General features: G+C 53.3%; 1 protein-coding gene across 8 annotated transcripts in view; it reads left to right on the top strand.

Annotated features, from left to right (window-relative positions):
- Window positions 1–11,987: 11,987 nt before the first annotated feature.
- Window positions 11,988–20,831, top strand: part of CRTC1 (CREB regulated transcription coactivator 1) — an 85,204-nt gene continuing 76,360 nt past the window's right edge. For 5 of the 8 annotated variants that reach the window (XM_027548332.1, XM_027548335.1, XM_027548336.1 and 2 more), the window contains exon 1: window positions 11,988–12,157. In XM_027548332.1, coding sequence (XP_027404133.1) covers window positions 12,032–12,157 — 126 coding nt within the window. In that variant the 5' untranslated portion in view covers window positions 11,988–12,031. The remainder of the gene's footprint in view (window positions 12,158–20,831) is intronic. The other 3 variants (XM_027548337.1, XM_027548333.1, XM_027548339.1) reach the window with 1 other exon arrangement.

Below are 20,831 nucleotides of genomic sequence, written 5' to 3' on the forward strand. Positions count from 1 at the left end.
GGCCCAGGAGGGGCAGCCTTGGAGAGACTCTGTCCATGTTGCTCCTTGTGCCTGTAGCCCAGCCCCCTGCCATCAGCCAGCCCCAGAGCTCCTGGCGGTTCTGTTTCCATCCACTCAGTCGCAGGACTCCAGGGTGGGCAGCCAGGAGCCCTCACCCCAGAGGCTGGGATAGGGGAGAAGCAGGGCGGGTCCTCAAGGAATGATCGTGTGGGCCCCAGAGCTCCGTGAATTAACCCCCAGTCCCAGCTCCTATAGCAGGCCTTGCTGCAAACCCCACTGCTGCATTGTGGAGAATGTAGTTTTCTGACAGCCTTCTGAAAGGGCCGGCTTCTGGGATCACCCTCAAAATGTATCCACAGGCCTGGTTCTCCTGTGCCATGGCCATCAGGGTCCGGGGGTGAAGCTGAGTCTGTGTAGGGGTCGGGGGACAGGGTTGAAATAGAAACTTGATTGGGAACCTGTAATGAGTCCACACTGCCAGTGGCGTAGAAATGAAAAGAGCAGCCCTCGGGGATTTACCAGAACATTCCAGCCCTTTCTCATCCCCACCCCCCAACCTGAGCTTCCCCCAAAGAGAACCCTTCTTTGCTAGAGGCACGGCCCCTTCAGGGGGGCAGGGAGAAGCCTTTGCCAGCTTCAAGTCCCCCCTAGCTCAGCTCACACCTTAGAACATCTTGTCCCCAGCGAGCTGGCAGGGGTGCCGGCACGGAGCAGGGGGTGGGCTGGGGGGCTGCCGTATCTAACCGGGTCGATTGTGCATAACCGTCTGGGCTGGTTCGTGGAATGTTCCGGGGCCCCCTGCCCCTCCCTCTCCACACCCACCCACGGACCCCCCCATCCCCAAAGAAAGGAAAATTATTTTTCGTATTGTAAACTTTAAACACGAAAAAGCTGTTTTTAATTTAGCAGAAACTGGCTTGAGTCTTCACTCTCGTGCACATTTGCGTTCTTCAGAGAGAGGCGGCACATGCGTGCACATAGGCACGCAGACCCTCACACGCACACCTGCACGCAGGCATCTGAGACGCTCATCCACGTGGTCCCGCTCACGCCCACAGGTAGCCTGGCTCCTAGGCTTGTGCGGTGCACCCACGTGCTCGCTCGCGCAGTTACACACACGCTCCAGGACCAGCCTGACTCTCCTCCACACAGCACCATGCAGAGGTCTGGAGCTCATCACCCCGTCACCTCCTTCACCTTTCGCCCAGCGCAGCTCGGGCACGTAGGGACTGAGTGTGTGGAGATCCCCTCGGCTTCCAGATGTCCTGCTTCCCCGCCGTGGCCCTGGATGCGGCCGGCAGGAGCCTCCCTCCGCACCTGGGCTTGGGCTGTGGGAAAACGCCCTCTCCCGGGACGGTGGGATGGAGGCCCGAGAGAGGGAGGCCAAGTGTGACTTCTGGGGCCTCACAGTGAGCGAGGGCCAAGGGGGCCTCCGGGGAGCCGTGTGAGGTGGGAATCTGCCCCAGACCTGGCTAGCTTGGAAACGCGCCCCTGGCTTCATCTCTGAGAACGCAGCCCCAGCTCCTCTGTTCTCACGGGCTCTGGAGAGTTTGCTTCTCATGGTGGAGCCTCAGCGCACGGGTTTTATTAGGGGCACCTGGCCATGGATCCCGAGAGGCAAGCCTGAACGTTTGTTGCACAAATGAGAGCTTTGGGGGCGGGGAGGTAGGAGCAGAGCCTATCCGGCTCCAGCATCCATGGGCACGATGGGCCTACAGACCCTCGGGGCAAGGGGGCCATGAAACCATGCTGCTGCCCACAACAAAGGCCCAGCTTAGTTCTTGGGACTGACCCGTGCTTGTTGCCATCCTACCAGTAGAGCCACGATTTGGTGCCCAGCCTCGGGGGTGAATTTAGCATTTGGCTGAGCCGTTCTTGGCAACGTCTTTTGTGGGGTTGTTGTCGATCTGGGCATGTTTCCCAGTTCTGGCCAGCAAGTTTTAAGGGGAAGTCTGGGGGTGGGGGTTTCTGGACATAGGACAAGTGCTGTTGCCCCCATCCCTCCCTTATTATTTCCTACAAGGACACAATGCCAGGAGCTTCTGCAGCCATCTTGTGGCCACGAGGAGCAAGTTAAGACACACACAGAAAGGCTGCCTCCCAGAGCCCTGAAATCATGGGGGCACCAGTCCCACCCTGGAACCTCTAACCTCCAGATTTCTTTTTATGAGCAATCACAGTGTCTGTGTTGCTTAAGATACTGGTGGTCAGATATTCTGATAATTGTAATTCAAACAGTTCCAAAATTATAAGTGTAACAGATGCTGGGGTTTCCCCATCTTATGTAAGTCAAGGTTTTAATTTGCAAGTAACAAAAACTGGCCAACTTAAATAGCAAGAACATGCATTGGAATGCCGTTCAGTTCCTCACAAAAGTGGCAGGAAGGCTGGAAAACCAGGCTCAGAAAATGGTAGAAATCAAGAAGGCGAGGGTGATCAGCTGAAATCAAGCCAGGAAACTGTTGGTGAGGTCATTCCTCCCACCGCCACAGAATCCAGATGCCTCAAATGGCACTGCCACTGGCACTCCGCCATAGCTGCCCCTGGAAACCAGATGCCCCTGCCCCAGTGCTGTTTCTTTCCATTGCTTGGAAACATGCTGTTGGTCCAGCCCATGTCCTGTTCCAATGCATTAGCTGCCCGGGGGTAGGGAAAGTTAATACATCAGTGTATTAGTCAGCTACTGCTGCTGAGTAACGAGCAAGCCCAACTCTCAATGGCATGCAAACATGAATATTTTTTCATACATCTGTGACTCAGCTTGAGGGCAGGGTGTCTGTTCTGGGCTTCCCTTGGCTGGGCAGCCCTGCTTCCAAGTGCAAGACGGTGGAGTAACTGGGATGCTCAACTCCACCTGCCTTGCATCCTCCTGGGACCAACAGTTTGTTAACCTATGTTCTCCTCCTACAGTGGTGCCAATGGACAAGTGGGATCAGGTGAGGCCTCCTAAGACCCAAATTCAGAACTCTTGTGCTGTCACTTCTACCCATATTCCTTTGGCCAAAGCAAATAATGTGGCCAAGGTCAAAATCAGGGTTGGAAAAATATCCCCCACCTTGTGCAGGAGGAATACACAGCAGGGTGGCGCAGGGCAGTAGAACATGGAGACAGATGAGAAGCGGAGGCCTGTTATTTGATTGATCATACCACTGGCTTTAAACATTCTTTGCAATTCTGTGGTGCTTTCAAACTGTGGTTCTGGAGACGACTCTTGAGAGTCCCTTGGACAGCAAGGAGATCAAACCAGTCAATCCTAAAGGAAATCAACCCTGAATATTCATTAGAAGGACTGATGCTGAAGCTACAATATTTTGGCCACCTGATATGAAGAGCCGACTCATTGGAAAAACCCTGATGCTGGGAAAGATTGAGGGCAGGAGGAGAAGCGGGTGACAGAGGAAGAGATGGTTGGATGGCATCACCGACTCAATGGATATGAGTTTGAGCAAATTCAGGGAGATAGTGAAGGACAGGGAAGCCTGGCATGCTGCAGTCCGGGTTGCAGAGTTGAACACGACTGAGTGACTGAACAACAGCCATTGGCTTTGGAGCCTCTATTGTCAGTGGGGGACTAAATTCCCATGATGGAGACTCCCCAGCCTCCAGATGCTGGGCCACCAGAAAGAAAAGTCAGCTGTATCTCTTCTGCAGACACTATCCCTGAGAAGATGGGGAACCCTCCTCTTTTACTGTTGAGTAGATTGGGGCTGTAAGTGTCCCGAGCTTTTGGACAACGGAGGGGCGCTCTGTGTGGGGAGTTTGGCCGGAGCTCACCCAAGCCTCAGGGCATTGTGGGGTCACTGCCCCAGATATCCCTTCAGCATGGTGGTTACAGCAGGGACTGGACTGCTAGCGCTCCTCCCGCCCCACCATGCCCCAGAGCCATCCCTGTGGGCCCCTGCCGCTCCCTAACTCCAGCCTTCTCAGCAGCCCGCCCTGCCCTGCCTTCCACCCCTCACTCAGCCTGGGGTGGGAGGCCGAGAGGCCTGGGTCCTCATCTAACCTCTTAGTTGCGTAAGGAGTGAGCTCCACGTCTGATGTTTCTGACTTCCCACCTCGTTCTTCCCTTTCGCTTCATAATCAAACCTGGCTCCTGCTTTGCTTTTCAGAACTGTCTGAGGAGGGCCCGGTTTGGAAGTCAAAGACGGGCCCTGGATGGTTTTCCTCTTTGTCTTCCTGCTCCAAATGGCCTGAGTTCACCTTCAGCAATGTGGGTACCCCAGATTGACTAAGATTCCATATAAGGCAGTGCAGAAAAGCAAGCCATGAAAACTAACATTTCGAGGTAGGGTTTTGCTTCCCTAACAGTGACTGAATGCTTGCAAGGAAGCAGGCTCTGGGCTAAGTGCTTTACATGCATTATCTATTTAATCTTCCCAAGAAACTACTCTTGATGCTGAAAGCTCAGCTCCTCTACCACCAGTGCTGAATTGAATCTCCGAGACAGAGTTTTAGGTGAAGTAGAAAAGGAGAGCTTTATTACTTTGCCAGGCAAAGGGGGACACAGTGGGCTCCTGCCTTGAAAATCTACATGTCCCCACTTAGGATAGTGAGAAGTTTTACAGCAACGGTTCAAAGAGGGCGTGATCAGCTTGCGGACATTCTTCTGAGGGGTTGGTCGTGAGGTGAGTGGGAGTCAGCACCATCAGCCTTCAGGTTCCAACTGGTCTGGGGTCTGCATGCTCGAGGGCAGCATACCATCGTCTGCTGTTAGCTTCTCCCACCTGGAAGGGGTTTCAGTATCTGCAAAACAATTCCAAAGAGGGACTTCTGTGGTGGCCCACTGGTTAGGAATCTGCCTGCCAATGCGGGGGACATAGGTTCGATCCCTGGTCAGGGAGAACCCCACATGCTGTGAAGCAGCTAAGCCCATGCACCACACCTACTGAGCCCGTGAGCCTAGGGCTCATGCTCTGCAGCAAGAGAAGCCACCACAATGAAGAGTAGCCCCTGCTTGCTGCAAGGAGAGGAAGCCTGTGTGCAGCAATGAAGACCCAGTGCAGCCAATAAAGAAGGAAAGAGAGAGAGACCCTAGAGAGCTCCCTTACTCCTTCTGCCATACACATTGCAGCAAAAACAGACAAACTAAAACCCAGCTCAAATGTATGGTTGTGTGTATCCCTTCAAGGGGAGCCAGGACCTTGCCCCAAGCCTGTACTGTTTCCTCCCCCGACTCTTTGGTGGCGTCACACTGCATACAGGATCTTAGTTCCCCAACCAGGGATTGAACCCACTCTGAGCAGTGTCTTAATCTGGACCCCCAGGAAGTCCCTGCACAACTGTTTCTCTTGACTCTTTCTCCCTTGCCTTGCATCCCCTCCCTTTCCTAATTAACATGTGCTTGAATCTGCCTGTTGGAACTCAGGGGAGGTCATGCAGACTGAATGAAGCCTATTTCCTGTAATCAGACAAACGGGGGTCACAGAAAGACTTTTGTGTACAGGAGCCCCATAGGACCCTACTTGGTTTCTGAGGAGCGCAATTATCCACATTTCACATGGGAGGTCAGCAAGGCTCAGAGAGGTGAAGTCACTTGCCCGTTGTCACACAGTTGGAGAAGGGCTTGGGCCACACAGAAATGCTCAGGAACTTAGGTTTTAATTCAGCTTGTATCTAGAAGCTGTATGTTGAGGGGTGCTGTGGTGTGGATGCAGGGGAAAGGGCATTCTGGGCAGGAAGACAGCCTGTGCAGAGGCCCTGAGGCAAGATCAGCAAAGCTGGATGGAGAGCACGAGAAAGGGAAGGGTGGGAGAGGAAGCTGGCAGAGAAAAAAGGCGGCCAGGCAGTTATGGAACATAGGAGAGAAAACTGTTTCATGGAGGCAGCAAGAAGTAGCTTATTTGACTTGCCTCTGAGCTTACATTCAGATGTGTTCTGTAACTCAAGTGGAGCTTCTTAACAATGGGATACTCCTGATCCCTTTGGATCAGGGCTGGCTGGAGAAGGATCCATGGCTGTGTGAGTCTAAAGGAAGGAACAGGTCTGCTTTGGGGTCAGGAATGGCTTTCTGGAGAAGGGGACATTTGAGGTGGGTTTTGAGGGACAGATAGGAGTTTCCTAGTCAGAAATCATTCAACAAACACTTCCTAATGCCCTCACTCTGCCTAGTTTTCTGTTAGCCCCGGGGATCCAGGGAAACAGAATGAACACAGATGAATATAAAATGCAGCCTAAAGTGCTCAGAGCCATCCACAAAGAACAAGCTTTAGGAGTAGTGAATTGGGTGTGTCTGTGTTCTTTCTGCGTCCCACAGGAAATTCAAGCCCTGGAGCGTATTAGCTGGGTGAACATGCTTTTAGCTTCCAATTTCTGCTCAGTCTATAGGGGAGTAGACAGTACCCGAAGACATAGCTGCCTTCAGAGAATGTGATGTTCCTGGGTCGTGAGACGCACATCCAAGGGAGGGTACGCTGTAGATAGGGCCCTCGGGGAGGGTCTGTCAGAAGAGAGCCCTGAAAGATGAGAAGGTGCCAGCCGTGAAAGGACCTGGGGAGAGAGCAGTGTGGGCAGAGGCAACAGCGCATGCAAAGATCTGGAGGTGGAACGGCACAGAAGCTGGGGTGGCTGGAGTGAAGGGCCAGGGTGTGCAAGGACCCCGCGGGCCACTGGGAAGAGGGTGGACTTTTTTCCCCCTTGAATGTGATATGGAGCATGTGATCCACCCTGCTTTACAAAGACCGTGAGCTGCTCCAGAAGTCCCGCCCGGGCCACACTGCGTGGTGGAAACTGCCTTTGATGAAGGGAGAAAGTGAAAACGTCAGGGCTGGGTTCTGCCTGGGTCACCAGACACCCTGGCCTCACCCTCCTCGGGGCTGGGGGTCAGTGGAGTGGGAGGAGGGCTTGGGTCACTGTCCGGCCATTGCGCAATAAGCAGCCTGTGGCTCCCTCTGACTCATCACTAGGGTTTCGGATGGATCAAGTTACCGCCGGGGTGTGGGGTAAATGGGGGTGAGGAGGGCATGCACAGGCCCCTCACCTCTGCCCTGTAGGCATGGCCCCTTGCTGTGGCTGCTGTTATTCCCCAAATCTTTTCTCTTGCATCTTTCTGTGCAGAAACAGGCTTAATACAGCCATATGTAAGTGATCAGGGTAACCAGCATTTTTTGAACACTTATTATGAGCCAGGCAGTTGACACATGTTAACCTCATTTAAACCTTACAGAACCTGGTGTAGAGAAGGAAGCTGATCTCTGCTGTTAGGTCTGAGTTCTGGTCCTGGTCTGGCACTTAACTTGCTACGGGCAGCTGCTGTCCCTGCTCTCTGTCACTATTTCCTCTCCAACCTCACAAGATGGTGGCAGGAACAAGAAGTCACATATAAATGGAATGCCCAGCCCCTTATCTGACTCCCAGAAGCTCCAGTCTCAGTGCTATGGAGAGAAGATGGATTTCAGATCGACTTCAGTATAAAAGAGAACGGGGACTTCCCTGATGGCTCAGTGGTTAAGAATCCACCTTCCAATTCAGGGGACTGGGTTTGATCCCTGGTCAGGGAACTAAGATCCCACATGCTATGGAGCAAATGAGCCTTTATGTCACAACTACTGAACTTACATGCTTTGGTGACTGTGCACCACAATAAAGAACCTGTGGTCAGCAATGAGACCCAGTGCAGCCTAAAAAAAAAAAAAGAGAGAGAGAGAGAAAGAGTTATTGGTTCATATAACTGAAAAGGCAGGAGCGTCTAGCTTCAGGAATAGCTAGATGCAGGAATTCAGACAGGGTCTCTCCCTCTGGTCCTGTTTGCTTTTGTGTGGGTTCACTCTCAGGTCACCTCCCTCTGTTTTTCTGTTTTATTTATTTATTTACTTTCGGCTGTGATGGGTCTTCACTGCCGTGCGGGCCTTTTCTCTAGTTGCGGTGAGCGGGGGATGCTCTGTTGCAGTGCGCAGGCTTCTCTGCACTGGCTTCTCTGGTTGCAGAGCTCAGGCTCCAGAGCACAGGCTCAATAGTTGCGGAGCCTGAGCTTCGCTGCTCTGTGGCATGTGGCATCTTCCAGGACCAGGGATCAAACCCGTGTCTCCTGCACTGGCAGGCAGATCCTTTACCACTGAGCCACCAGGGAAGCCCTGCCCTCTCTCTCTCCTTTGCTTTTGTCTGTACTTGTGTGCTGCTTACAGGATAGTTCCCTAACCAGCGCTTGAACCCAGGCTGTTCAAGTGAAAGCAAGGAATCCTAACCACCAGACCACCAGGGAAATCCCCAGGCCTCCTCTCTTCAAGTGGTGACGTAGAGCTCTGCAGTGAAAGTGCAAGTCACTCAGTCGTGTCCGACTGTTTGCAACCCTATGGACTATACAGTCCGTGGAATTCTCCAGGCCAGGATACTGGAGTGGGTAGCCTTTCCCTCCTCCAGGGGATCTTCCCAACCCAGGGATCGAACCCAGGTCTCCCGCATTGCAGGCGGATTCTTTACCGTCTGAGCCACCAGGGAAGCCCAGGGGTCTGTGTTATCCTTCAGATCAGCTACCCAAGCAAAGACAGTGCTTCTCTTTCCCATGCTTCAAACAAAAATTCCAGACTTGTATCTCACTGGGAAAACTGGGGCACATGCCTACCCTCATCCAATCATGATGGTCAGAGCAGTGGCTCTGATGATGGGCCAAGACTTTCAAATTTTAGGGGGAGACTTTGTAGGGAGAGTGAGCCATGAGACCAACTCTACCACAAATCAGGGACTGAAAGTTAGGAAGTGAAGGGCAGTTGGTTGTCAATACCCCAGACAGGGGGCAGATACTTAGTAGGCAAAAAGGCCAGAAGTCCAAGACAGTGCTCAAAACAGTATGAACAAGAAGGATAAAAAGAGCAATGAGGACTTGCCCAGTGGTCCAGTGGATAAGACATTGAGCTTACAACGCAGGGGGTCTGGGTTCGATCCTTGGTCAGAGAACTAGATCCTACATGCTGCAAAGAAGACCTGGTGCAGCCAAATAAATAAAAATAAATACTAAAAACAGAGCAGTGGCAGTCCCCAGTTCAGTTCAGTCCCTCAGTCGTGTCCGACTCTGCGACCCCATGGACTGCAGCACGCCAGGCTTCCCTGTCCATCACCACCTCTTGGAACTTGCTCAGACTCATGTCCATCAAATTGGTGATGCCATCCAACCTTCTCATCCTCTGTCATCCCCTTCTCCTGCCTTCAATCTTTCCCAGCATCAGGGTCTTTTCCAAGGAGTCCGTTCTTCGCATCAGGGGGCCAAAGTATAGGAGCTTCGGCTTCAGTATCAGTCCTTCCAATGAATATTCAGGATTGATTTCCTTTAGGATGGACTGGTTGGATCTCCTTGCAGTCCAAGGGACTCTCAAGTCTTCTCCAACACCACAGTTCAAAAGCATCAGTTCTTAGGACATGTGCTTGTTTCCTCCTGCTAGAACTCCAAAATTACAACTCGCTGCTGAACAACCATTGAGAGGAAAATGTTGGATCCCACCAAAAAAGATACCCCATGTCCAAGGGCAAAGGAGAAGGCCCAGCAAGATGGTAGGAGGGGCGAAGTTGCATTTAGAATCAAACCCCATACCCACCAGAGATGCTCAGAGGGCCCAAAGAAAACCTTGTGAGCACCAGGTCCTAGAGACCCCACAGAGACTGAGCCAGACCTGTGTTTGAGTATCCTGTGGAATTACAGGTCAGCAGGGGCCTGCCGGGTGCAGCAGACCTGAAACACATGGCATGTGGCATAAGCCCTCTTGGAGGAGGTCACCATTAACCCCACCAAAGAGCCACCGAGCAGACGACCCACAGACTGCAGAACAATTACACCAAAGAAATTCTTGCAGAGTTAAGAAAGTTCCAGGACCCACAACAGAGTTCCCAACCTGGGGATCTCGTAAAGGGACTGAGAACTCCCAGAAAATTTGTCTTTGGAGACCGGTGGGATTTGACCACAGAACTTACACAGATCTAGGGAAACACACTCTTGGAGGGCACAAACAAAAGTGACCCCAAAAAAGACGGACCCAGACTTGCCTGTGAGTGTCCAGGAGTCTCTGGCAGAGGCGTGGGTTGGCGGTGGCCTGCTGCAGGGTCGGGGCCACTGAGTGCAGCAATGCATGCATGAGACCTTCTGAAGGAGGTGCCATTATCTTCATCACCTCCACCATAGTTTGGTCTCAGGTCAAACAACAGGGAGGGAACACAGCCCCGTTTTTCAACAGAAAATTGGATTAAAGATTTACTGAGCATGGCCCGGCCCATCAGAAAAAGACCCAGTTTCGACCCCCCACAGTCAGTCTCTCCCATCAGGAAGCTTCCATAAGCTTCTCATCCTTGTCAGAGGGCGGACAGAATGAAAACCACAGTCACAGAAAACTAACCAAACTGATCACATGGACCACAGCCTTGTCTAACTCAATGAAACTATGAGCCATGCCATGTAGGGCCGCCCAAGACAGACGGGTCATGGTGGAGAGTTCTGACAAAATGTGGTCCACTGGAGAAGGGAATGGCAGACCACTTCAGTATTTTTGCCTTGAGAACCCCATTAACAGTATGAAATGGCAGTCCCCAGAACACTCCAAATTAAGATGTGTGTGTGTATGTATTTAATGTGGACATTTCATTAAAATGCTACCAGATGTAAATAAAAGCATGTTTGGAAAACGTTGGTGTCCCCCTATGATTTCCATCAGTGTCCCCTCCAGTCATCCCTCGCCCTGGTAAAAAGTGTGCTTGTTATAAAATTACAGGTACCCCAAATTCTGCTGGCTGCCCCTCCTGATTTCTGCCCTGCCCATGCCCTGAAATCCCTAGAGCCTCCTGAATATAAACTTTCAACATTGGTGGTTTTGGTCCCTCTGCTTGGGTAGGAACAAGTAGATGTCAGAGTCCCCCCTCCCTAGGTCTCCCCCCACCCCAAGGTCATTGGGGAGACTCTGCTCTCCCTTTCACTGCTGGGTCTGGGCGGGGTTTCTGGACCTGTCCTTTAGCACCTGATGAAAAAGCTGGACTTCCTTGAGTAAAACTGGACTGGAGAAATTCACAGAGAGGAGGCCGAAGCTCTGTAGTTCCAGTTTTCCGAGCTTAAGGATCCAGAGAATAGGGACTGAAGAGGGAATAGGAATAGGGAAAGAAAGGTGTTAAGGATGACACTGGGATTTGGGGTTGGTGACTGATCACACCCCCCAAACTATGGTGGCCACAGGAGCCTCCTTTCCTAACATCATTCTCCTCTAGACTCTTTGAACCCCATGGACTATACGGTCCATGGAATTCTCCAGGCCAGAATACTGGAGTGGGTAGCCTTTTCCTTCTGCAAGGGATCTTCCCAATCCAGGGATCGAACCCAGGTCTCCCGCTTTGCAGACGGATTCTTCACCAGCTGAGCCACAAGGGAAGCCCACTCTCCTCTTTATCCATTACTAGTTTTATTTTCCACATCACATTTCTCTCCATCTGAAAAGTTTTTGGGTCATTTGTTGGTGGGTTTTGTTCCGCTCTCCTCGACTGTGCACCCTATGAGGGCAGGGACCACGTCTCCTTGCTCATGCCGTTTCCCCAATATGCTTGGCATACATAGGCATTCAATAAATGAATGAATGCATGCATGGATGAGCAATGCCCTGAACTGCTGTCTGAGCTGAACTGGTCCGAGCCGAGGCTCAGCCTCGAGAGCTACCTGTCCTTGGAGTGGGTGCTTGCTCCAACCTGGTGACCTGGAAGGATCTGCTTCGAGGAGTCACTCTCTTGGGGGGGTCCAGGGCCCCAGTCCGCTCCCGGACCATGGCCAACAGCCAGACAGCCGCTGTCCAGCGGGCCAGGAGACGGCTCACTGCGCCTGCGCCGAAGTCCTCGCCCGCCCTCTCCCACCTCCCCTTCTGGCCTCTGAGCTTGCCGCCGGAGCGCGCGCATGCGCCATCGCCCCCGCGTCGCGCGCCTCTCCTGTGCGCACGCGCCGCTCTCACGCTCGCCGACGCGCCTGCGCACTGCCCGCCGCCCGCGGGTCTGGTCGGCGCTTGCGTGGAGGCACCGGCGAGTGGGGGGGCGAGGAGGTGGAGGAGGAGGAGGAGGAGGAGGAGGCGGCGGCGAGAAGATGGCGACTTCGAACAATCCGCGGAAATTCAGCGAGAAGATCGCGCTGCACAACCAGAAGCAAGCGGAGGAGACAGCGGCTTTCGAGGAGGTCATGAAGGACCTGAGCCTGACGCGGGCCGCGCGGGTAAGGGGGCTTCCCTCGTCGACCCCTCTGGGCCGGAGAGGGAGGGAGGGGGCGCATGTCCCGCGCGTGCACGGGGCGGGGGGCGCGCGGCGGGGGCGGGGCGCGCGGCGGGGGCGGGGCTTGGCACGGCCCAAGGAGACAGGTGTCCCCACGCCCCGGGCGTCGTGGGCGGGGACAGGTGCCCCCACATCATCGATACCTGAAGGGGTACAGGTGTCTCTCCATCACCGCTACCTGAAGTGGGGGACAGGTGTCACTACATCGCGGTTACCTGTATGAGCAGGAGCCTCTGCATCATTACTAGTTGGAGGAAACAGGTGCCACTACATCCTTGTTACCTGAGGGGGAAGGTGTCCCCACATTGCTACCTGATAGGTGCTTTTATATCACTGCTTCCTAGGGGAGTGATACTGAGGTGCTTGAACTGGGTGCTGCTTGCAAGCGTCACTGTTACCTGGGAAGCTGGGATAGGTGCTCCTGTATCTTTGGTACCTGAAGGGGACAGCTGCCCCCTCACCCTTGCTCCCTGAAAGGACAGGTGTCTCCACATCACTGTCATCTGTGCACTCACTCCCTGAGTGCTGGGGAAGGACAGGTGTCCCTACTTGCAGACCTGAGGTGGGATAGGTGTTTCTCCCTTCTGGATATCTGAGGGAAAGGTCTGGCGCCTTGCGTGTGGGGACCTGAGTGGGGTCAGGAAGGCCGATTGGACTCAGTCTTGGAGCTTGGAGTGGCGACAGCTGCCCCTTCCCCAATGCAGCCCATATGGTGGGGACCAGGTGTTGTTCCTCCCACAAGGACAAGGGACAGCTGGCCACAGATGGCCCCTGGCCCCTCAGGACCGGCGTGGAGGGACAGTTCTTCGTCATATGGCAGGTGCATTTGGTGTGCAGGGGCAGGCCAGATGGCCTGCCAGCCTCGCCTGGGGAGCCGCTGTGGGCCTGGAGCAGGGGCTTGGTCGTGGCTGGGCTCAGGGGCCTGGCTCTCCTTCTGGGCCTCAGCTTTCTGGCGACCGCCACGAAGTGCAGACTCCTTGGGTCTCGGTGGCCTCCTTTGTGGAATGTGTCTTGCAAGCCCTTCCTGGTGGTTGAGGGAGGGGAGCATGCTTTGCACAGGTGGCGGTAAATCTCTGCTTTGATCCTGTGGAGGGATGGGACCTCCATGCTGCACCCTGGGGCCTTGGGGAGGGGTTGAGTGGGAGCTACAGACACCTGCTTCACTGGTTTCTGGATTTGGCATCTGAGTTGACTGTCCTTGGGCTTCCCTGCTGGCTCAGATGGTAAAGAATCTACCTGCAATGCAGGAGACCTGGGTTCGATTCCTCGGTCAGGAAGATCCCCTGAAGGGAATGGCTATCCACTCCAGTATTCTTGCCTGGAGAATCTCATGGACTGAGGAGCCTGGCAGGCTACAGTCCATGGGGTTAGAAAGAGGTGGACCCGGCTGAGCAACTAACATGTGACTCTTCTAGGCAGATCCACTGTACCTTTGTGATGTGAGCCTCAGTCTTTGATTCCTCGGGTGGGATTTTGGGGTGATGTTATTTTTTTTTTTAATAAGTTGCTTGTTTCTCTTTGAGATCATGACCTTAAGACTAGAATGTGTATCTCTATTTCCATGCATTTATTCAGCACCTATCAATTGGGTGCTCTCTGTCGGGCAGGTCCTGCCTGTCCCTGCTCCAGGATGTGACTGGTGAATGAATGAATGACACTGTGCAACCTGAGTGTCCTCCATGCGTCAAGATTTCTAAGGATAGGAGCGTCCACTTCATCTTGTCTCCAGCATGCAGTGCGTCCTAGAGTGCAGTAGGTGTCCAGTGTATGTGGTATGACAGGAAGAAGGGGCTACACTGATTTGTGGCAGTCTTCAGGTTTCAGCTGTAAGGTTGGAAATGAATTATTGTTGAAAACATTTCTTTAAAATAACGGCTTTTTCAAGATATAGTTTGTGTATCATATAATTCACTTATTTGAAGTGTATGGTTCAGTGGTTTTTAGTATATTTACAGAGTTGTGCCATCATCACCGCTGTCTAATTTCAGAGCGTTATCATCACCCCCATAAGAAGCTCCTCACCCATTAGCAGTCACTTTTCACTTGCTGCTCCCCCAGCCCCCTTGCAGCCACCAACTTTTCTGTTTTTGTGGATTTACCTGTTCTGGACATTTCAGATAAATGGAATCACACCAGATGTGGCCTTGGGGATCTGCTTTCTTTCATTCAGTGTTATGTTTCTGAGTTTCATCCACATTTTAGCATTATTGGGAAACTTCTTTCCTTTTTATGTGCTAAGTAGCTTCAGTTCTGCCTGACTCTTTGCAACCGTAGCCCGCCAGGCTCTTCTGTCCGTGGGATTCTCTAGGCAAGCATACTGGAGTGGGTTGCCATGTCCTCCTCTTCCCTTTTTACGGCTGAGTAGTATTCCTGGGTGTGGACAGACCACATTTGTTTATCCATTTATTGGTTGATGGATTTAGAGATTCTGAAATATAAGTTTATTTTGGCTGTGCTGGGGGTTCGTTGGGGCCCGAGGGCTCTCTAGTTGTGGTGTGCGGACTTTGTTGCCTCACGGCACGTGGGATCTTAGTTCTCTGGCCAGGGATTGAACTCACAGCCCCTGTATTGGAAGATGGCTTCTTAACCACTGGACCATCCGGGAAGTCCCTAGAAAAGCTTTTTAAGATTTGCAGACAGCAGTTCCCTTGGCCCCTGGTAACCATTTCCCATCTCTCTGTTGGCCTCCTTTACATTGGAAGTTGGGGAGGTGGGGTGGGCTTGGGCCCTGGGCAGAGGTAAGCTTATACTAGATTTTTACAAACAGAGCAGTGCTCTGTTGGGGGTAGTTCTGTCCTAGGGGACATTGGGCAGCGACATTTCTGGTTGTCTCGACTGGGCAAAGAGCTGCTACTGGCGTCTGGTGGGTAGAGAGCAGGGGTGCTGCTCAGCACCCCACAATGCACGGACAGTGGTCTGGCCGCAGCTGTCAGCAGTGCCAGGGCCGAGAAGCCTTTGGTTTGGAGGAAACTCTGTGTGGGCAGGGGAGTGCGAGCTACGTACCTGGGCAGATAGTTCAAAACTCTGCACCCACCGTGGGTGGGCCGTTGCCTGCGCCTGAGACTGGGCTGGGCAGGCTGGTTCCCACCCGTTCCCGCTACTGCCTGTGGCGCGGTACAGCTGCAGCATGTGGCTCAGGGGAGCTGGCCTGCTTGGGGCGGGTCTCCTGCTGCGCACCCCCCGTGGCCGCAGCCTGCCGTGCTGCCTCCACCTGGGTCAGCGCCAGGAGCTGCCCCGCGCCTGCAGACGGGCGGGGCGCGGCGCAGCTGGGGCCTCCTCTCTTGGTCAGCCTGTCCGCTCCCGGAGCGAGTGGCACCACTTGTGTTGACCCCAAGGGCTAGGTCGGGTCAGGGGACGGGGAGTGAGGTCCACTTGCGAGTAGCAGGGTAGAGGGGTGAGTGCATGAACCTTCCTTCCTCATCCTTGGACTTGGGCAGCCTGATGTGCAGGGAGGGCTGTGACACTCTACTGTGTGACTTAGTGTGGGTTTCTTAACTTCTCTGGGCCTCAGATTCCTGATCTGTGCTTACTGCACAAAATGACATTTTTACTTGCCCAGCATATCCCAGAGACAGTGCTGGGTTCTAGGGTGGTTGCTGTTCAGTAGCTAAGTCATGTCCAGCTCTCTGTGACCCCAAGGACTGCAGCACACCAGGGTTCCTTGTCTTTCACTAGTCTCCACTATCTACACTCGTGTTCATTGAGTTGGTGATGCCATCCAACCATCTCATCCTCCGTCCCCCACTTCTTCTCCTGCCTTCAGTCTTTCCCAGCATCAGGGTCTTTTCCAAGGAGTCAGCTCTTTACATCACGTAGCTAAAATATTGGCGCTTCAGCTTCCAGTGAATATTCAGGGTTGATTTCCTTTAGGATTGACTGGTATGATCTCCTTGCTGTCCAAGGGACTCTCAGGAGTCTTCCCCAGCACCACAGTGGGGCCAGCAGCATATTGAGGCACATGAGGACCATGTGCTTGGAGAGGCAGCATGGTTTTAGCATGGGACAGGAGAGACTTGCTCCAATAAACAAGGCAGATGCTCTCAGAGAGAAGCAAATCCATGTGCTAGGAATGGCTAGGGCGGGAGGCTGACGCTTGGACAGTGAGACAGAGCCCCCCATGCCAGGGAGGGTTGTCCCTTGGGAGGGAGGCAGGTGCAGAGACCCAGAGGTGAGAAGGGCTTGGCACAGTTGAAGCTGCATGTTGAGAGACAGGAGAGATGAAACTGGCCCCTGAACGAGGAGCCCTGGGAAGATTTGTGATGGTCAGCGGCCTGATCCTTTGCTTGTTTTTGTAGCAGTTTTATTGAGATATCATTCCTAATATGTTCCGACCAGTCATTGAAGCTGTACCGTCCACTGGTTTTTACCATATAAAGAGAGTTGTATAACCATCACCTGTCGACTTTAGAACGTTTTCATCACCCCAGAGAGAAACCCCGTCCCTGGGGCTTCGCTGGCTTTCCATTGGTTGGGACTCCACACTTCCAGTGTGGGGGGCACAGGCTCAGTCCCTGGTCGGGAAACTAGGATCCCACATGCTGCTTGGCACAGCCGAAAAGGGAAAATAACAATGAGAATAAAAACAAGAAAGCTCCATCCCCACTGGCAGTCACTCCCCAAGCCCCTGGCGACCGCTGATCTGTTCTCCATCCCTTTGGGTTTGCGTGTCCTGGACATTTCAGAGAAATGGAATCATGCAAGATGTGGCTTTATGTGTCTGATGTCTCAGACATAAACTCAGCATGTTTCTGAGGTTCATCCATGTTGTGGGGCATATCAGTCCTTCCTTCCCTTTTAAAAAATAGTGGTAAAACATGCAAAATATACATGTACCGTCTTAGCCGTCGTGAACAGTTCGGTGGTGGTATGTGCTTTCTCCACCATCTGTTGCTTTATTAGTCTTTTTTAAAAAATTATCCATCTCTGGCTGCACTGGGTCCTCGCTGCGGAGTGTGGCTTCTTGCTGTGGTGGTTTCTCTTGTTTTGCAGCCTGGGCTCTAGGCACGGGCCTTCAGGAGTTGTGGTGCACGGGCCTAGTTGCTCCGCAGCATGTGGGATCTTCCGGGACCAGGGATCAGACCCGTGTGCCCTGCATTGGCAGGCGAATTCTTTACCCCTGGGCCACCAGGGAAGCCCCGCTTCAGTCCTCTTTAAGGTGAATAATACTCCATTGTGTGGAGACGCCATGTTTTGAGCATCCATTCGTTCATCAGGGGACGCTTGGGTTGTTCCTGCCTTTTTGGCCATTGTGAGTAGTGCCGCCATGGGCGTTCCCGTCCGATCACCTGTATAGACGTAGGTCCTCCTTTCCGTTGGGTGTCTGTACCATGGAGTAGAGTTGCTCACTCAAGTGGTAACTCTCCATTTGATCATTTAAGGATGCTTCGTGTCTTGCAAAGATGGCCAAGAGCTGAACAGGCAGGAGAGGTGAGAAGGGAAGCAGGCAGATGGTGAGAGGCCGCTGGTAGCCTCGGGTTGGAGAATGGAGAAGTTGGCCATGGCAATGACCCAGAACAGTGGGTATTAGTGATATTTTGGCAGCAGAGGTGACTGAATGTGTGGGTGGATCGGATGTGGGAGGTGAGGGCAGGGGATGTGGGCGAGTCGCCCAGTTGCCAGCGGCTCAGGACACAGGAGGCTCTGCCTGTGACCGATCACTGAACATCCTGGGGAGCAGCGCCTGGGCCAGAAAAAGCCTGCCTGCAAAGCGATCCACGGGGACCCGGCTGGGGCCACTGGCTCTTGTGCCGAAGGCGGGCGTTCTCTGGGTCCTACCCTGTGACGGGGGTGGCTCTGCACAGGCTGTTGGGAAACCAGGCCCCTGGGCCTCAGCCACCGCGCAGTGGTGTCTTGGGTTAGCTGAGTGTAGAGGCCGCCCCCAGTCCTGGCCTCCGTCCTGGCTTTGGCACTGTTTGCCTCTGTGCCGGCTGCTTCAAGTGTCTGGTGCCATCTGCAGCCTTGACACACACACGCATGCACGCAGGACTCGCCGAGCTGCTCTGTGGAGAGGATGGGATGCACCATCGCCCGCCTCCAGAAGGCCCCGGCAGTCTCCTTGCTCTCCAGCTTGTGAGCTGCCTGCCCAATAGGGGGTGGAATGGGGGTCTTGAAGAAGATAGGCCCCATCCTGCCCTCCAGAACGTGTGAAGTGAAGTGTTAGTCACTCAGTCGTGGCCGATTCTTTGTGACCCCATGGACTATATAGCCTGCCAGGCTCCAGTGTCCATGGGATTCTCCAGGCAAGAATACTGGAGTGGGTTGCCATGCCCTCCTCCATGGGATCGTCCTGACCCAGGGATGGAACCCATGTCTCCTGCATTGCAGGAGGGTTCTTTACTGTCTGAGCCACCGGCAGAGCCCAGTAACCTGTGAGTATGACCGATTTCTGAAAAAAGCCTCTGCAGATATGAGTAGAATAAGGATCTTTAGATGAGCTTGTCCTGAATTTAGGGTGATCGGATGACTGGCACCCTCAGGAAAAGAGGAGAATATACAGACTCACTTGGGAGAGGCCGTGCATGATGGAGGCAGAGATTGGACTGTTGCAGCCATGAGCCAAGGATGCGTGGAGCCCCCAGAAGCTGAAAGAGGCAAGACAGGATCCTCCAGAGGGATTGTGGCCCTGCTGACACCTCAATTCTGGGTGTCTGGCCTCCAGAATTGTGTAAAAATAAATTTCTTTTGTTTTATGCCCCTGCCTTCTCCCCATTGGCAGTCATTTATGATGGCAGCCCCAGGACACTTTCCCCTGGGCTGCAGGGTCTGAGTACCTTGCGGAAGCTGCCTTGAGGCAGTGGGCCTTAGGGGTCACCTGCAGATGTGCACGCTTGTCTTTCTCTGGCAGCTCACTTGGTCATGTTTTCCTCAAGGCCTCAAGTGGACCCGTCATTTCACCCATTGTCAGGCACTGGGGCCTCTCACTCTGAACTGGGCCTGGCAGTGACAGGGGACAAGCCGGAAAGACAACAGCAGGAGCACGGGCCCTAGGGCAGGAGGGGGTGTCGGGTGGCAGGTGGGATCTTAGTTCCCTGACCGGGCATTGAACCTGTGCCCTCTGCATTGGAAGAGTGGAGTCTTAACTGCTGGACAGGCAGGGAAGTCCCAGGAGAGGGCATCTTGTTGTCAGGAAGCTGACCAAGAGTGCAGTCAGAGTGTGGTAGGGGATGGGAATTCCCTGGCAGTTCAGTGGTTACGACTCTATGAGCTTTCACTGCTAAGGGCCTGGGTTCAATCCCTGGTCGGGGAACTAAGATCCTGCAAGCTGCCCAGCGTAGCCAAAAAAATAAATACACATATATATATTAGAGTGTGGCAAGGGTGCAGGATGAGGATTTTGGGTGGGTGGGTCACGTTTGCTCTTTGCAGGCTTGGTTCTTGCTCCACGCTGGGCACTGGGTGGTTTTTGCTCACCCCCTCTCGCCCCCACTGCCAGCCCATGGAGTAGAGGTGTCTTCTTTGCCTGTGGGTCAGTGGGGCTACTGAGGCCCAGAGCTGCATCCCAGTTGGGAAGAGACAGGACTGGTGTTCAGCCCTGGGATGAGCATGTATGATATGTCTGAAACAAGGAATTAAGAACACACACTGGAACCTTCTGTTGCTCACCAGAGTCTACTTGGCCCCACTTGGGCCATGGTTTCTCTGGACGATGACTCAGTTTCTCCAGCCACACCCACATTTCTCTTTTGACTTGATCCCTGGAATCCATATTTCCTGCCATTAGTTGTCCTTGCCTTGGAGGCAGCAGTCTTGGGACACTGTCACATACACCTCTGTGCAAGGCCTGCGGCTCTTCTCCCCGTGAAGGCCACAGTCCAGATCAGGCTGGTTGCCAAAGTCTCTGTGGCCGACACGGGACACACTTATAGATAAGTTTGTCCAGTGGTCATTTGGAAGGAGGCTGTCTTTGGGGAGCCCTGGTTCTGATCTGACCTTTCCACTCACACATCCTCAGGGGACTGATGAGTGGCCCTGCCCGTCTGGGGTCCTGTATAGAGAACCCTTCCGAAGCTCATGGCCAGCCCAGGCCCTCAGAACTGTGCAGAGTAGTGACTTTTTTTTTTTTTTTTTAATAAAAACTAAAACAAAACAAAACTGTAGTGGCCCTTGCCTTCTTCTTTTTAAATACGTATATATTTTTAATTTAGTTAGTTGGCTGCGCCGGGTCCTAGTCGTGGCACTGGGATCCTCAGTCTTTGTTGCGGCACGTGGGATCTTTAACTGTGGCGTGTGAGCTCTTCGTTGTGGCATCGAACTCAGGCCCCCTGCGCTGGGAGTTCCACGTCTTAGCCAGGGGACCACCAGGGAAGTCCCAGAGTGACCTTTAAAAAAAAAAAATCCTGAAAAAAAATCCAGGTGAAATTCACATGAAATGAACCACTTTAATGTACATTTCGGTGGCATCTAGGACATTCACAGTGTTGTGCAGCCATCACCTCTTTCTAGTTCCAGAACATTCCCGTCACCCCAGAAGGAAATCCCGTCCCCATGAGCAGTCACTCCCCACCCTCCCCTCCCCCAATCTGCCTTCTGTCTCTGTGGATTGGCCCTCTTGCATGTAAATGAGTCGTTACAGCACGTGGCTTTTCCTTTCTGGCTTCTTCACTCGGCGTGATGCTTCT

The sequence above is a fragment of the Bos indicus x Bos taurus genome, chromosome 7 (genome assembly GCF_003369695.1).
Source record: "Bos indicus x Bos taurus breed Angus x Brahman F1 hybrid chromosome 7, Bos_hybrid_MaternalHap_v2.0, whole genome shotgun sequence".
NCBI classification, from domain to species: Eukaryota; Metazoa; Chordata; class Mammalia; order Artiodactyla; family Bovidae; genus Bos; species Bos indicus x Bos taurus.